This window comes from Pristis pectinata, chromosome 8, assembly GCF_009764475.1.
Source record: "Pristis pectinata isolate sPriPec2 chromosome 8, sPriPec2.1.pri, whole genome shotgun sequence".
Classification (NCBI taxonomy): domain Eukaryota; kingdom Metazoa; phylum Chordata; class Chondrichthyes; order Rhinopristiformes; family Pristidae; genus Pristis; species Pristis pectinata.
Window position 1 is genome coordinate 77,271,985 of NC_067412.1, and position 18,864 is coordinate 77,290,848.

Here is an 18,864-nt window from a genome sequence, read left to right on the forward strand (position 1 = left end):
TCTATCCCAGGTTATCGAGAGAGGGAAGAGAAGAAATTGCTGGGGCCTTGACAAAGATCTTTGTATCCTCTCTAGCTAGAGGTGAGGTCCCAGAGGAATGGAGAATAGCCAATGTTGTTCCTTTGTTTAAAGAGGGAAAATCTGGGGAACTATAGGCTACTAAGCCTCACGATAGTGGTAGAGAATCTGTTGGATAGGATTCTTAGGGATAGGATTTACTCACATTTGGAAAAGCTTGGGCTAGTTAGAGGCAGTCAGCATGGCTTTTGTGGGGCAGGTCATGTCTTACAAACTTGATCGAGTTTTTTGAGGAGGTGATGAGTGTAGGCAGTGGATGTTGTCTACTTGGACTTCAGTAAGGCATTTAACAAGGTCCCTCATGCTTGGCTGATCCAGAAGATTAAGATGCATGGGATCCACAGTGACTTGGTAGTTTGGATTCAGAATTGGCTTGTCCATAGAAGGAAGAGAGTATTGGTGGAAGGCTATTATTCTGGCTGGATGTCTGTGACCAGAGGTGTTCCACAGCGATCAGTGCTAGGACTCCTATTGTTTGTAATATATATAAATGACTTGGTTAGTAAGTCTGCAGACAACAGAAAAATTGGGTGAAGTTGCGAACTGTGAAGAAACAAGTAGATAGAATGGCAAAGAAGGCATATGGCATGCTTGCCTTCTTTGGTCAGAGCATTGAGTATAAAAATCAAGAAGTTACGCTGCAGCTATATATATAAAAAAAAATTGGTTAGGCCACACTTGGAATATTGTGTGCAATCCTGGTCACCCCATTACAGGAAGGATGTGGAGGCTTTGGAGAGGGTGCAGAAGAGGTTCATCAGGATGCTGCCCAGCTATAAGGGGAAGTTGGACAAACTTGGATTGTTTTCTCTGAGGTGTCAGAGGCCGACGGCAAACCTGATAGAAGTTTATAAAAATTATGAGAGGTATTGACAGTCAGATTCTTTATCCCAGAGTAGAAATATCAAGTACTAGAAGGCATAGCTTTAAGGTGAGGGGGGAAAGTTTAAAGGAGATGTGGGGAGCAAGTCTTATTTTTAGCACGTAGAGTGGTAGGTGCCTGGAACGTGCTGCTGGGGTGGTGATGGACGCAGGTATGATAGTGGCATTTAAGAGACTTTTAGATAGGCACATGAATGTACAGGGAATGGAGGGGTATGGATCATGTGTAGGCAAAGGGGATTAATTTAATTTGGCATCATGTTCAGCATGGCATTGTGGGCCAAAAAGTCTGTTGCACTGTTACATTGTTATACTTTAAATAAGGAGTTTATTGGTTGGAATTATAAAGTTTCAGCAGCAGCAACTGTTGACATGTCATTGCAGTGGTTATCAATCCCATTTCTGTTACCTTATCACGTGGTGTGCACAGGAATTTAAATTTGCTAACTATTGGAGCATTGCATGAAATCATCCTTCATGTTTGGTAGTGTGTGTATACACCCATAATGATTATTGGAGAGACCCATGTCTCTTGCCCTTTTCTCCTCTCCCACCTCCTTTAATGTGAACGCTGTTGATTATCAAATATATATTTGGCAACTGTAGTACCATTGGTAACAAAATTTACGCAAGTAAGTTTGTGTTACAACAACAGCCACCTTGAGCTGGAAAGCCAGCTACCAAGCTTAATTGCCTTGAACAGCTTAATCCCAATAATCAAGAGATGCTTTGCCTGCTACAACCATTTTGAGGGCTCCAATAATAGATGATAAACCCTGTCTTCCCTGCAACACCTTCCCCGTCGTAACAGAAATGTATCTCTCTGTTTAGTTCTGGATTTTGGACATTTGTGTGAGAATGCCTTTCAATTCCTTAAGCGGCATGTGCAATATGAACTGGAACAAATAATGAGGAAAATTATTTTCTAGGATCACAGATTACAGCTGGAATACTAAGTGATATCAATAACTGATTAAGGTGAAAGCCACCTCTTGTTTTTCTCCCCCACAAAAATCTGAATTCTGTATCTTTATTATGTGCTAGAATGGATCAGCAGTGGACCCAGAGTGGAGAAAAGAAATTGACAGGAGGAACAAATTGGCAACCAAAGACCACTACATCGACCTCCTGGAGTGTAGCACCAATGAATGTCCCTCCGATGGTATGTTTGGAGCTTCATTGATGTGGATTCCGTTAAATGAAGTCTTAGCAGTAATTCAGTTTCCTTTGAATCAAACCAGTCCATGAGTCCTGCTGCAACTTATAACCAAAATCTTGCATTAAGAACAATCTCAATTTACAATATTTTTCTGATGGCAAAATAATGGTCCACAAAACTTGTACAAAAATTTGAAAGCTGCAGAAAGTTAAGACTTCACCTTTAAGCTGAATACAATGTGCAGGGTTGTTTGGATCTAAAGGCTTGTCTTTATGACTGAAATACATTCAAGTACCATGTATTAAAAGGATACAAGTTCTACCTCATGAGCCACAGAAATACTTTTGCTCTGTCATGTTAGTGTTGAATATAATTGTTCCTTCTTGAGAGTGGAATTGCCTTCAGTTGCCTGGTTAGAAATATTAACTTTTTTTATTTGCATGATCCCCTTGAATCATTATATCCATGTACCATTTCAGGAGGCACCAGAGAGAAGAGGTTTGAGCTAGAAATACAGATTAATTTGCTCCAATTAATCCATGGATTATGTTTAAATTTATTTCAGTTTTATAAATTAAATAGGTGATTGCACTCCTTATAGCAAAAAAATAACTTTTATTTAACAGTCAATGTCAAATGTTAGCTTTATTATGTTGATGTATTAAATGATATAGTCAATTTTTGCTGCTTCATACTGGACTAAAAGTGACTGCAATGCAAACTCTCTGAAGTTCCAAAGTACACAGTGGGTTAACTTTCATGATATTTACTTCATAGTAGTGGGTTAAATGTTACTTCTCCTGGGCTTTATTTTTGATCCTTACCTTTTCAATTAAACAGAAAACGCCTTTCAGGTAAAAGTTTAAGGAAAAACTTGCACTTGGATGTTTGCTGCTTTATCAACTCATTCCTCTCTGCAATTTAACTAGAACTCTTTTTTCATTTCTTTAAAATCTATTTATTGGTTGATAGAAGACTACTTTGATGTCTTCTTTTCCCCAACTGTAACCTGAATTAGTGCTAGTTCCTTACATAATCTGATAAAAGTTAGTATCAGTTATGGTGGCTGTGATACCACACAAAATTGCAATATTACCAAATCCTGTCTTATTTAAGGGAAAATGAATCTGCTGCCCTTTCCCAGTCTGGCCTACATGAGAATTTAGACCTGCCCAAATTGTTGACTGAATGGCCACTCAGTTTAAGGAGCAATTAGGGATAGATCTTAAATCATCGATTTAGCAGTCATCTGCATCCTGCAAATAAATAAAAGAAAACACTATCTATTTTGCCATCTATATTACTTAGATAATTAGCTCCCTCTTTACTAGGCCCACAAATCATCTTTGAATTATGTACAGATATATTCTACCATTAGGCAATTTGTATTTGCTGAATATCTGTATTACCAAATATTACAAAATTGTCGGTCTAGTTTAATCAGGAAGGATTTTCATTTAATGGCTTTTTTCATGTGGTGATTGAATCTTTATTAACAGAATTCTCATTTCCTCGTCCCACCCCTACTCTCAGTTTCCATTCATTCTTTACACTCTTTGCTGAAAATAACTATCATTGGATATGTTCATCTCCCACTGCACTCCTTGTGTATCCATTCATCGGTAAACTAATGTATCTTCCCTTGGCGATTGCTAAATCTTAACTTTTACTCCTGTTAGTTAATGAATTTGTATATATTCAAGTATGGTTACTTCTATCTTTTTCTGACTCCTTGATACTGAGGATGACATTGAGTTCTATAGGAAATCCAGCAGAGCAGTGCAGATGGTCTGGGGGGAGCACTTTTCTGTGTTGAAGTGTTCCTAGCTACTGTTTGGTTAAGTGTGGCAGATCCAGCCATATCTGCCAGCATTTAAGAAGATCTGGGACACTCTTTCTTATTTTATTCTTTAGCTTTCTGGGTTTTTTGTGTTTAAGTCATTTCATCCTATATAAACATTAGTTGGTCACCCAGCCTTCGTCAAAAATCCATGTTGCTTTTGATCTTCAACTTTTTTCTGGATTCTGCCTGTCCTCCTTTTGCTGTGTGCACCTTTACTCACTCTCACTACCTCCCATACAAAATAGGTTTTTTCCATTCTTCTGATAATACTTACAGTAGCTGACCCTCCACACTTTTTAAATTGGGAAAGGATTTGGTTCATTTAATTTATTTTATTTGTCTTGAGTCTAACGCTCTTGTTCACTTTCTTCCTCCTCTCACCTTTAATAGGAATTCACTTCCTTATATTCCTTTGTGGGATACTTGGTTATGGAATATCTGGACAAAACAAAACCATGTGGTCCAATTAAAAAAAAATCACTGATAACCACAGGTGTAGTGTCACAAGCTGCACCCTGCAGTTAGCAATCTACTGCTTGAGCAGAGTGCCTTTGACATTAATGCAGGTATATTCAACAAATGCCCTGCTTTAGACATGGATACTTTCACTTGTCAACTTCCCTTTGGTAACCTTTGAAGTTGCAGCACCCCAACTATCTGAAGTGAAACAGTGTTAGTGCACTTGCATCCTTTTCCCAAATGGTCAAAACTGTTGGGGAAAAGGGAAAAGGAACCTTTGTTTACCACTTCATTTTGGTTTAAAGACATGTAAGATTTCATTTATGACTGATTTTTAAAGTATTTTGCTTTATGCACAAAGGTCTGAAATGAAAATGAGTAGTGAATTTTGGATATGAATCTGCAGCAAACCACTAATTCTTTGGGAGATGATTTTGACATGGATTCTGTTTCTAAAATTCCAGTCAGCATGATTACAATCACTGGGCTACGTCTGAGATTGTTGCTCATATGAATGCAGATGAACATGTTGTAAAATACAACTGAAATTTGAGATGAGATGTTGCCAAGGTAGAAAACAAGGATTTTAAGTGTTGAGTGTATCTATGTCCTCTCTTTGCTTCCTGCAGCTTTGAATTTTTTTTAACTGGAGCACTATCAATACCATGTAACTGGAAAGGAGGTATCACTAGGCAGACTAGTTGTATTCAGCCACTTTACTGAGCCTCATGCTGAGGTACAGATGAGATCTAGTAGCTGATTTTCCCTTTTTCTATATTCCACTTGAATGATAAATCATGAAGAGGCATGTGCAGTATTATTTAACAAATATGTTTATTCGCATGCAGGTGTCGCCCCCAATATCTTTCCCAGTGTCAACACCTCAAGTGCCTATGTATGGAATGGTGAGCAACTTTTATTTAATATTTCCATTATTTCCACTTAGCCTGAAGGAGTTAATTTGTGTTGTCAGTAACTATATTTGATTCAGTTCTTCCTTGACTTCAAATGTAGATTTCCCAGCAAAGATATTACGTATTCCCCTGAAGTGATTTCTGCATCAGAAGCATGTGAATGATGTCATTGGTGGTGCTTGTTTTGGAATAATGCAGGAAAAGTTAGACCAAATTGTCTCAACAGTCCCTATCATCTGGATGTTCCTGGAACAATTACTTATTACTACCACAGAGAATTCTGATATGGTGGTCATCTGGGGAGTGGGGGTACTGAGGAAGAAGGTTAAGTAATTAATAGGCATCCTAAACCACTGTCTTTGGATTACCTCCAATGCTGTTATTGGCTGATACAGTCCTTAAAAATGACTGAGCAAGCTTTTGTTAATCAATTGCACTTACTTCCCAGACACAACTTTCTAAAACATAGCAGAGTTAGACATCACTGCTAACACTGCATCAAAACTAGATAGAAACAAATTAAATTCTCTACTTCCTGGAAATATAATTATCCTGCTTAATAGATGCATATAATCATTTAGTTTTTTCAACTGATTAATTTTGTCTTAATCACTCGCAGGTACCTGCAATGGGAACTGTGCCTGTGGTAGCACAACAGCCAATGATGTATCCTCAGGCCGTAATGAGGGCAACTAATCCTTTTGCACCAGTTAATGGAGCTCAGGTAAACATTGCACATGAGCTAATCATTTCATGTGACATCTTTTTCCTCAAATTATCTGTCATCAAACACTCGGTGCCACACTGGCACAGCCTATAGAACTGCTGCTGTCTTGTGCTCCAATGAACTAGGTTCGATCTTTACCTCCAATGTTGTCTGTGTTGAGTTTGCACATTCTGTCTGTGTGGGTTTTCTTCAGGTGCTCCATTTTTACCCCACATGCCAAAAACGTGCAGATTAGCAGGTTAATTGGCCACTGCAAATTTCTCCTGATCTGTAGATGAGTGGTAAAATCTGGATGTAGTTGATGGGAATGTGTGGACAATAAATGGCATTAGTATAAATGGGTGCTTAATGGTCAACACGGACTTGGTCGGCTGACTATGTGACCCTCATTATGAAGGCCTGGTTTAAAGTCACTAATTTCTTCCCTGAAATTCCAAGAAACCAGTCATTCTCATGGATAATGTGGTACTTTTCATATGAAGCAGAACTTTCATATCATTAATTGCAATGGCAAGTATGCAATGGCAACAATCTATTAAACTGAATTCACAACCTACAATTCCCCCAACTGAAGTGTTTGCCGCAAATACGAGTCTTCTAATTTCTGTCAAATCTGAAAACAAGTTTCTTTCATGTTTGTTTTCATCACTAAATATTTTTACTAACTTTTTTTTCTATTATCTCAGTTGCAGTTCATGTAGAGACAACAAAGATGTATCAACACAAAGTTTTCAGTAAGCACCAAATATCTGGATGAAGGCAGATGAAAACAGACCAAGACTTGGGGCTTATTCATCATTTTAAAAATCTCATTGAATTTACATTATCTTACTGCTTCCTAATCTAACTTTTTAATGGAGAAATGCTGAATGGAAAACAGTCCGATCTGTGTTGAATGATCATTATCTGAGTGAGCAGGCTTGAAATGATGTTTATATTTATTGACCTGTTCAGGGCAGTTTCTTTTCTTGCTGAACGTAATTGGAACAACTCTTGAATCTAGTCACATGGACATAAAAGTTACCAGTAATATTAACAAGTAAATGGAAACCTGAAGAGGAATCATTGGATTCAGACATATTCCTAAGCAATTCTTAGATCCTGTCAGGCTGCTTGAATTGGTTATTAACCTACTACCAGATAAGTATTTCAATGCACAACATTGAAAATTAAAGTTTATATTGACAGTTGTTTACTTCCCTGTTCTTTTGATCAGCTTGAGAGGATTGCATCCTTTTGTGACTGGGTGCATTGTAATACATGATTTTGTTTTTGTCAGGCACAGTTACTGGGGAATATCATTGTGCTTTGCTGTGCATAAAGTGAGTATTAATTTTACAGTATGTGTGAAAAGAAAGTATAATACATGTGTGTGGTGTTTATTTTGGGCAACTGCAAATCATGAAATGAGCATTTTTAAAAAGTTGTCACCAACCTTTCTTGATATTAAAGATAAGACTGTAGAAATTGAGCATTATCGAATTAATGCAAACCAGGTGAAGAGAAGAAATACGTAACACCCAACTTCTGCTTAATGGATCTCGGGTATGGTTTAATTAGAATGTCCTATTATGAATACATCTGAAATTGAATTTGCCTAACAGCACGAATATCTGAGGGGTTAGTGTGAGCTGGCTTTGGTTGCCCACAGAAAAAATTGTGCAATACCATCGCAATTGTATCACTTGGAATATCTGTTGAAAGCACCATATGCATTTAAAGCAACTGCAACCAAGTTACTTATCAGATTCTGAATGTGTGTACATTTGCTGCAAGGTCCTTGTATCCATAAAATTTTAAAAGATTAACATTATAGCTCTATTTAGTTAAGGATTCTCTAATGAAAGTGGATTCTCTTATTTGACACACCCCATTGATTATACTGAAGGTGCTCATGACAGGTTTTCTGTTGACAGATTTTCTGTTGACTGATGAAATTTGATGTGATTCCTCTTCTCCAACTCCCCTTTCCTTCTCCAACTCCAGATTGGGTTTATGGTAATATTACACTGTTAACTAACTCTGTTTACAAATAACTTTCACTGTAACTTTGATTTTTTGAGGATATATTGCAAACCAAATACATTTTTAAAAGGACAGCTCAGCACTGGAATTACAGAAATGTTGTATGGTAAAAATTGATTAACGAAAAGCAGGCTAAGCAAATGCAGATGTTGATGTAGTAGCATTGTGCTGTATCAAATTATGTAATACAAAAGGTTCTAATTATAGGAAAGATGAACAAAAAAAAACAGGCATTAAGTGGGATTGAGTACTATCTGCGTTGTGTTGATACTGATTTGCAAAGCTCTGGGGATCTATTTAATCTCAATTTCATGGTATTCTTCTCACCCGTTTTGATTCAGTTCTGATTCCATGAAGTAATGGATTTCAGAAGGATCAATGGGTATCCTGTTTCACGTTGCCCTAAGTATTAGGATCACCAGTTCAGTCAGCAACCTTAATAAGCAGCTACTGAATAACCTTTGGAAAATTTTCTTCTCCCACCCTTTACTTCCCAAAGTAGAAATAATTATAGATGAACACCTAACTCGCCTCGAGCAAGTTAGCCTATGTTTAGGGCTTAATGATTGATTTTCCCAAACTTGAAATAGTAGATTTCCCCTTCCCCATCATATTGCATTACTTGGTGTTTTGCATCTAAGATGAAAATCCTTTCTGATAAGATGCCTGTTAAAGTAAGTTGGATTATGAATGTTTTATAAATCTGTGCCAACTCAATATTATCCATTAGTAGCTATTGAGTCTTTACAATTTCTAAATAAGAATCTGCTGAAGTAAGTGAACTTTGATATACATATCTTACTCTGAACTTACAATAGCAACTCAATGTTTGTTCAAATTTATGCGATTATTTTACTTTAAATTTAATAACATTTTGACAAATCAGGAAAAACTACTTTCCATTGTTATTTTAATTGCCTTTTAATGTCAGTTTTTCCATCTAAATTTTAATATATGACTTAAAAATTGCAAACACTGAAGTCTCTTCTATGTAAGGGACAATTAAATATCATTGTGACTATCCTTTGTTGTTTGAATTTTCCTGTTGTTCATTCCTTACTCTACATTTTTTTCCCCTGCTCATTAGTAGAGCTTTAGGTCTGTTTTTTTTGGTGGAGTTAGAGAAAAGAGGTCAGAAAACAATGTACATTTGGTTTTTGGCACTAAATTTTCTCTGGATTTTCATCTATGTATACAAAATGGAAAGTACATATCCAATTAGTTCTTCTAAGGGAGGTGATAGCTAGCTCTAAGGTTTAAAGTAAAATCTGTATTATTTACTCATGGAGCAACAGGCAGTTATTTCAAGATTTGGACAATAGCCTGATGTGTGCAGATTTATATTGTGCCCTGGAATGCAAAGGGATTCATTGTTTATATAACATATTAGCTGAATTAGATAGCCAGGGAGGTCTTTTTAAAAATGTATGATATTATGGATCAAATGCATTTGAGTAGTTCAGGAAGATGGCATTCATGTTGAGAGTGATATTGAAATGCACCCGTTTTTGTTGATTTCAGCTCTCAAATGTAGAGAGTTTTTTCATAAACAGTTGCCTCACAATGATGTAAATTATAGCAGCTTTGTTTTTGTTAATGAGAGGACTGTTGTGAGCTTGCTTCATTATTTTGCACTGAATCATCTGTATTAGAAGGAGTGGGGTTGTTGGAGAGGAGGTCCTGGTGGAGAGGTGCAGCAGAGAAAGGAAAACTAATAGGCAGGAAACCTCTTATGAGTTAAGTCTGTGTTTGTCATTATGAAGATCTTTCATCTGTCAATCTTCTTGTAATCTCGTATTGCCAAATGTTCAGGAATTACTAAATTCCTGAATGCTTAACTCTGTTTTAGTGTGAGATGCATCATAAAATAATCCTAGTTCAGTCAGGAGGCTGATGTGGCCTGTAATATGAAAATACATATTCAAAGCAATCAATGTTATCATGAAATAAAAAAAAATACTGGAAACGTGTAGCAGGTCACTTTAGCAAGTCTGTAATTTGCCATATCTTCAAAATTAGAGACTCCTGCAGGCTTCCTACTTGCATGCAAGGAGAGAAATATGAAAGACAAGCTGGTTAAGCTTGAGAACTGAGAAACTTGCAAATTATGCTCAGTATTATATAATCATAGTTTGCACAAGTAATTTATTTTTTAAAATGGTGGATTTAAAACAAGCAACTTTAAGGATATTCATTTTGTGGTAATAGAAAATTACATTCCACATGCAATAGAGGTATGGTGGCAAGAGCCTTTCTGTAACCAAGTAGAAGCCTACAATTTATTGACATTATAAGCCAACAAAGCTTGTTTGAATCCTGTTTCATATGTTGCCATTGATCATAGCACCTCCTATTTCCTTACCCCAACCTTGGCTTATTGTACCTAGTATCTGGATTTTGTGATTGCTCAATCAGTAAATTATCTCAAGTTGCAATATGCAAGGCCCGTTTACTATTCCTGTACAATAATTTCATTTGATCACAGACTTTTTAATGTTCTTATCAAAATTAAGAAACCCTACATCAACACATTACATGTTTTCTAAAGTTGGGAACTACTAATTAATCTCAAGTACATACAAATGTGCCAATGGAATGAGCAACCAACGGAGTAAAGTTGGTTTTCTGGCTTCCTCCAATATGGCAATCTAATTGACTCAGACTTACAAACATAATTTAGCTGCAATAATTTCTTCAGGTTTTGATTTGCATGGAAACACTTTCAAAAGCACTTGTCTGCACACATTTTACAAAAATTTTCATTTCAAGTTCCAGTGTAGTTGAAGCACATTGACTTGCTGCTACCTTTTTTGGTGAACCAATGCAAATCTAAAAGTACCAAGGAAATATTTGAACCTTCTATACATCCTCCCAGGAATGCTTTTTATTCAAATTCCATCCACATGCTGTTTAAATGCTTCTCTCATTGTGGTCTTCAATTTTTAAAATGTCACCAGAACAATGACTTTTAAACAAGTAAAATGCTGAATTTCCTTCACACTATAAACTACCCTTTCCATCACCTAACAGGCTTCTTCCATAGTAATCTATCACTTTAATAAAAAAAATCTTCCAACATTTATATGTATCACTGTGGTAAATGTGTGAGCACTGAAATGTGGAGGGATATTGCCCTAGATTTTAGTGCACTTAGAAGTGGGAGTTGAACTGAATAAATAATTACGCACTGTGGATCGGTGCTTCTTTGTAAATACGTGCAGGAATTTCCTTTCTTTTTTGAGAGTAGTTTATGCTGTGAGGGGAACAAAAAAACTATGTGAATTGCAACATATAAAAATTACGCTGTTGTATTGCATTTTTGCAGATTATATTTTTGAGTAATTGAAACCTGTATATGTTATCATTTATACATTCAAAGTAATTAGTAAACTTAGAAAAATAGCAAGTTTCATCAGGGTTGTATTTGATTCTGAAATCAGTGTATGGGCAAGTGCATTATTGCATAATAAAGGAAATGTATTAAAAAATCCTGCTTGTGATTTTTCAAGGGTTAAGTAATTTTAAATGAGAGATGCTTTGCTCTACTTAGTTGATATACACTACTGTTTAAGAAATTATTTGTTTTTTTTAAATATATGGGTGAGACTCCAAATACAGCTTGTATTTATATAGCATCTTTTCATGTAGAAAAATGTGTATCCTTCACAGGTACATTACCAGAAAAAAAATTGTTTGAAGAAGCAACTTCAGGAAGGAAAAAAACAGAAGTTTTTGGAGAGAAATCAAGATCTTAAGAGAGACATTTGAAAGGAGTGCAGACATTTGAGATTTCAATGTCTAGGAGAGGCCACGAGAGAGCAGGCAAGTGCTCATGCAGGCAATTAGGAAGGCCGAAAGAGGCCATAAGGTGTCCTTGGCAAGCAGGGTCAAGGATAATCCCAAGGCATTTTATATTTGTATTAAGAAAAAGATAACTAAGGAGAGGGTAGGTCCACTCAAGGATAAAGGAGGGAATTTGTGCTTGGAGTCAGAGCAAGTGGCTGAGGTACTAAATGAGTACTTTGTGTCGGTATTTACCAAGGAGAAGAAATTGGGGGATAGTGAAAACAGAGTGGGCCATGCTAATGTGCTGGGACTTTTTGAGATTAAGGAGGAGGTAGTGCTGGGTCTTCTGAAAAGCATTAAGGTGGATAAATCCCAGGGCCTGATGGCATATATCCCAGAATATTGAAAGAAGCCAGTGAGGAGATTGCTGGGGCCATGACAAGGATCTTTGTGTCCTCACTGGCAACAGGCAAAGTCCCAGAGGGCTGGAAAGTAGCAAATGTTGTGCCTTTGTTCAAGAAGGGAAATGGGGATAATCCAGGTAATTATAGGTCATGTCAGTGGTAGGAAAGCTATTGGAGAGGATAGGATTTATGCACATTTGGAAAAGCATGGCCTGCTTAGGGAAAGTCAAATATGGTTTTCTGCGGGGCAGGTCATGTCTTACAAATTTGATTGAGTTTTTGAGGAGGTGACAAAGGTGCTTGATGAGGGTAAGGCAGTGAATGTTATCTACATGGACTTCAGTAAGGCATTTGACAAGGTCCCTCATGGTAGGTTGATTCAGAAAATAAAGGTGCATGGGATCCAGGGTGAATTCCAAGTTTGGATTCAGAACTGGCTTGCCTATAGAAGACAGAGTAGGGGTAGAAGGCTGTTATTCTGACTGGAGATCTGTGATCGGTGGTGTTCTGCTGGGACCTCTGTTGTTTGTGATATATAGATTATAGATATAGATATATATATATAGAGAGAGAGAGAGAGATAGAGGGAGAGAGAGAGATAGAGAGAGAGAGAGATAGAGAGATAATATATATCAATACTTTGGATGAAAATGTAGATGGGTGGATTAGCCAATTTGCAGATGACACCACAATTGATGTAGTTGTAAACAGTTTAAAGGACTATCAAAGAATACAGTGGGATATAGATTAATTACAGACACAAGCAGAGAATTGGCAGATGGAGCTTAATCCAGGCACTTTAATCTGGGTGACGTGTTGCACTTTGGGAGGTCAAATGGAAGGAGAAAGTATACAGTTAATGGTAGGCTCCTAAATAACATTGAGGTACAGAGGGATCTTGGGGTCCAGGTCCATAGTTCACTGAAAGTGGCTATGCAAGTGAGTGAGGTGGTTAAAAAGGCATATGGAATGCTTGCCTTCATTGGTAGGGGTGTTGAATATAAGAGTAAGGAAGTCATGCTGCAGCTATATAACATTTTAGTCAGACCGCACTTGGAGTATTGTGTGCAGGTCTGGTCGTCCCATTATAGGAAGGATGTGGAGTTTGTGGAAAAGATTTACCAGGATGCTGCCTGGATTAGAGGATATGAGCTATAAGGACAGGTTGGATAAACTTGGGTTGTTCTTGGAGAGTCAGAGGTTGAAGGGAAACGATAGAGGTTTTTAAAATTATGAGAAACATAGGGTAGACGGTCAGAATTTGTTCCCTAGGGTAGAAATGTCAAACACCAGAAGACATGCTTTTAAGGTTAGAGGGGGGAAGTTTAAAGGCGACACGAGGGGCAAGTTTTTTTTTACAGAGTGATAGGTGCCTGAAATGGGTTACCGGGGTAGTAGTGTAATTGGGCAGTTTGGTGGAGTTTAAGAGGCTTTTAGATAGACACATGAATATGAAACAAATGGAGGGATATGGATGATAAATAGGAGGAGGACATTTAGTATGAATTGGCATCAAGGTAGCACAACAGAATGGCCTGTCCAGTGCTATACTGTTCTATGTTCTAATAGTATGACATTTTGGATAATTATGATGGAAAATTTTATTTTCTCTCAACCAAGTTTTCAATCATTATTCCCAAAATCTATTCCTCCATGTTTGGGAAGAAAGAATAAAAATAACATCATAAGCTGCCTGAGAATATTTTTTTAAAAAAAAAGTATAATTAGGAGTCTGATATTGAAAAGCAAGCAGAAAAATCAAAATTATTTGGGTGAGAATGGCATCCAGTTTGAGTGTATTTTAAGGCTATAGAAAGTGGACAAATATTTGGGAAGGTAATTGCCTAGCATGTCTTTGTTCAGGCCCAACCACTGTTTGCACGAGAATTTTGATGCACTACGACAGCAATCACAATGGTTGCTGCTCCAATGCATTAATCAATGGTGGACTAGAATTTCCAGGAATTTTGAAGCAAGGAGGTAAGAGATGCCTGCTGCTTTAAACAAGAGTACCCAAAAAAGACACAAAAGTGGCATGCACTGGTATTCTGGTTATGCAAAGGCTTTGAACAATGTGAAATAATTTGAGTTCTGACATTGGCGAAAGAATGAATTAGGAAGAAATGAAAAGAAAGAAATATGGTCAAAAATTCATGCGGCCAATTCAGGGAAAGAGCCTGGAAATGGTTTCCGAGCCCACCCCTCATCATCCAAGAGTAAGATTCAGGAGATGGTAATAGCACTTTCTCATTCTCATCCGTCTGAGTATTAGTGCAACTGCATCTGATGCAGAACAAACAATATATTTCCATTTGTATTCTTCCAGGATGTAGTATCCTAGAAAATAGATGTATGTTTATCCAGACTTTAAGGATATACAGCTATAACGTGACATCCCAAATCTTATACTTAATGCCTGAGCCTATGAATGCAAGCATGCCAAATGTCACTTTCACTGCCCTATCCACCCACATCGTCAGTGTCAAGGAGCTATGAATTGCACCCCATCATCCCTCTGTACATCAACACTTCTGAGGTCCCTGCCAATTATTCATTTAAAATAAGGCATTTGAACATGAAAGGAGTAGAGGGCCTAATGTGGGCAAATGGGATTAATGTCGAGCATCATGGTCAGGATGGACAAGTTTGGCTAAAGGGCCCATTTCTGTGCTGTACTGATGTTAGCAGTTTTACCATTTGAGATCTCTTTTGAGGAAATTTGAATGATAAGAATTATGGACAATCCCATTTATGGATAAGCACATTCAAGTCAAATGGCACATCACATACCAAAGTTCTCTCTATGTGTAACTGGCTAGGGAATATCACTTGGCTCATATCAATTGGAATTCAAGGGAATTCAGTTCACTAACCCACTATGAGATCATTTGGGTGGTGGGGGGGGGCATAATGTAGGCTTCATAATATAGTTCACTGGATCCAGAATGTTTGTTATCAGTTATTCTTAAAATGGCAAAGATAGCATGATGACGTGTCCTAAATCCAAGCTTGTTCCCCACAACTGTTTCCTGTTCACATAGGATGATGTAGGAAGTGTAAGCAGCACTTTACCTGGGAAGAGAATGGGCTGATAATCTGCAACTATTTCAGCTAGCAAAATGTCAAAGAAATGGGCCAGGTGTGCATCAATTTGCCATTTCAGGTGCATGATAGATTTACTTCTGTTTAACACTTCCACAATAAATTTGCTCTTTAGATCTGCCCAAATCAAAACTTCACAGTACTGAACTGACCCTTGAAAATTAGATGGAAATAATCTACTTCCTTTTCAGTCTTCCTTGTGTCAATCAGTACACCAAAAGAGTTGTAATTAGGCTTATGTCAAAAAGTAAACTGCTGAAAGAACTCAGTAGGTCAAGCAGCATCTGTGGAGGCAAAGGGATAATGGATGTTTGGGTTGTGACCCTGCATCAGAACTCAGTGTAGAGGGAAGGTAGTGGCTATATAGAAGTGAGAGGGTGGGGTGAGATGGAGGCTGGTAGGTGATAGGTGAAACCAAATGAGGGGGTGATGATAAGCAGATGGAGCCAGGAGGGGGAGGAGGGATGTTGAGACAGACTGGTAGGTGATAGATGGAACCAGATAACGATGGAATGGTGGGCAGGTGAAGCCAGGAGGGGGAAGTGTTAGGAAAGGGGAAACCATGGGAGAAGAAACCCAGATAGATGGGTATGTGCTTGGTGGGCAGATGAAGCCAACTGGGGTAAAGAGCTATCTAGGTAAAAGGCAGGGGGGTAGTAAGGAAGGAATGGAAAAGGTGAACAAAGGGAGAGAGACCCTCCGTCAACACCTGGGATGAAGAAACACAAGCCATTTTCTTTTAAAAAGAATGTTCACATTTTTTCCAGAACTGCTGCTTATACTATGTAATAGTTTATTCAATTACTTTTCAAACATTAAGCCAGTGCTGGGACATGTTAATCCCAATAGTTGACCCAAAAGTAATCTGCCCTGGAAAATAGCCAGCAATCTCTCCTATTAATGGAGTTACAATTTCAGTCAAAATTGAACTTAAATGGCTATTTTCATGGTGGAGAATGTCCCATAACACATCACTGGTAAACAATGGAATGATAATCAAGACTGAGAAATATATTTGACAACTTTTGAACACAGGATTGAATTGGACAGATCAAATTTATTTGGCTGGACCATTATTATTAAATTTTTGATTGTTACCTATTATTTATTCTACACCCTACCCCCCACCAATGACCAACATCATTGCATCAGAATGTTTAAAATCCTGGGACAACACATGCTGTCATGTTTCAACAACTTGCATCAAGGAAGTACGACAAATGACCCAAAGATCATAAGCTTTAGAGAGGAAAGGGTTAGGGAGTTACACAGAATACCCAGGCATAGCCTTTAAGTTCCCATTGACGATTATGCCTTTTGATTCATTAAAAGAACACAGCCATTATGAAAGCAGCAGAAGGCGCAGACCACTGCTCAAACCACCCACTTGCCTGCCCCATTGGCCACTGCCTGCTCATCTGTGGAAGAGTGTGATTCCCATATTGGCCTCAGAAACCATAAGACCAAAATGGAAGTAAATCATTCCTGATCCTGAGGGACAATGGAAATCAGGATGCTCTAAAAACCAGAAGTGGAAATGCACCAAGGGGTCAGATGGTTGAAACCAGGAGAAGGTTCCTGAGGTGGAAAATAGTGAGACCATGGTAGAATTTTAAAACAAGGACACAAATGTTGGAACTGGAGTTTTTGCAAGCAACAGTGACTATACTTCAAAAATAGTTAATAAAGTCCTTTGAAAGATCCTGAAAGGTGTGATATGAATTCATGTTCTTGCTTTAGTGAAGTATTGCACTTGTGTGCAGTTCTAAATTTTACAAGCAAATGTGAAATATTATGCCTTTTTTTTAGCCCTAGAAACAGGGCTTGAACATTCTATGGTGACATTGCATTTAATCAGAAGTTCAGTTGTAATGTTTTGAACTCTACATTATTCCCTCTTTCTTCCTCCTCCTCCTCCACATCCAAGTTTTGTCTCCTCTCCTATAACTTGCCCCTCTTGATGATGCTAACCTTTTCTGCATTTGCTTTTACAGATGTACAAAAGTACCTCACCAGAGCAGCCATTATTTGTGTGTAAACCTAATAAGTATGGAAGAGACTCTTGGTTTCTATTTTAGAATACATTTGAGACTAGTTTGATGAAATGTCCAGGGGATCCAGGAGTTGTTGCCCTGTAAATGCATAGTATGATTGGATTGGAAACATTACAATAAATCAAGCTGGGGAAAATATACATGTACAAGTATTTGAAGACTAATAGATGATAGGTGGAAAGGGCACAGGGGATGCAGCAAATAGGCTAACAACCACAGTGCGTGGATCCTTTGGTTCTGTCAAGATCATCCACAGCCCAAATACCCAGCGGACCACCCTAGTCAAGAACACAGGAAGGAGCATTTGGAAAATCTTAATGAAAACCGTCTTTGACATGAGTGACCTTGTCTCCATTCCACAGCATGCTATTTGTTACATCTTAGTATTACCCCAGCCCAGCAATAAGTTGACAAGGTCATTTAACAGCTAACAAGAAACAAAGCCTCTGGAACAGACAAAGTCCCTGCTGTAGTATTAAAACATTGCAGGGAGATATTTCTAGTGTGAGATCTAGTTATGATCTTTTTCATTTAGAAGAGAAGGACATGTCAGGGCATTTCGCAGATGCTTTTCTCATAATTATTTTCAAGAAAGAAGACATGCAATCTGATTAATTACAAAAGTATCTCCCATGCCATTCATCAAAGGGAAATTCATTGCAAGAATCCTTCTGGTAGCTGAAGGGCTCTTCCCAAAGATGAAATGTGGATGGTGTCAACAAAGAGACACAATGGGCATGACCTTCATGATGCAACAAATCCAAGAAAAAGCAGGAAACAGCATCAACCACTAAGTGGCCTTTATTAACCTTACAAAGTCTTTGACTATGAGGGATTTGGCTATCCTTAAATTCATCACCACCTTCATCTGCTGGAAGATAGAAAGTGGTGATTTACAATAACAGATCCACCACAGAACCAATCACAGTGCAGATGTATAGGAAGGAAAGCTGTGGAATTTCACAAATACTCTTCAACCTTCTTCACTGCAATATTTCACTATTTCTCCAACAAACTTCCTGCTGGAGTGGGGTCAATCTACAGGATGATTAGAAAATGCTTCAATCTATTTTGCTTCCAATCCAGAATCAAAATCGCATCAACCCTGGTCATTGAGGTTTGGTCTGCAGATGACAACTGTTAATATGCACACTCACAGGTCAACCTCTGTCATTGAATGCTTCATCAAAGTGGATAAAATCTGGAGGTTGATTACCAACTTCCACAGTGACTTCTATCTGATGTGGGAGCTGTTTAAAGACCAGCTGATCAGAGCTCAGGACTGGCTGTTCTAGTAAGGAGGAAGGACAAGGATGGCAAGGTAAGGAACAGTGGATGACGAAAGAGGTTATGAATTTAGTCAAAAAGAAAAAGGAAACATATTTAAGGTTTAGGAAAGTAAAATCAGACAGAGATATTGAGGAATATAAA

The 18,864-nt window shown here is 37.8% G+C and overlaps 1 protein-coding gene across 4 annotated transcripts in view; it reads left to right on the forward strand.

Moving 5' to 3' along the window:
• The window catches only part of LOC127573260 (phosphatidylinositol-binding clathrin assembly protein-like), an 86,814-nt gene extending 77,704 nt beyond the window's left edge, over positions 1-9,110 (forward strand). For all 4 annotated transcript variants that reach the window (XM_052021304.1, XM_052021302.1, XM_052021303.1 and 1 more), the window contains 4 exons: positions 2,005-2,122; positions 5,270-5,326; positions 5,955-6,059; positions 6,749-9,110. In XM_052021304.1, coding sequence (XP_051877264.1) covers positions 2,005-2,122; positions 5,270-5,326; positions 5,955-6,059; positions 6,749-6,763 — 295 coding nt within the window. In that variant the 3' untranslated portion in view covers positions 6,764-9,110. The remainder of the gene's footprint in view (positions 1-2,004; positions 2,123-5,269; positions 5,327-5,954; positions 6,060-6,748) is intronic.
• The last annotated feature ends 9,754 nt before the right edge of the window (positions 9,111-18,864 follow it).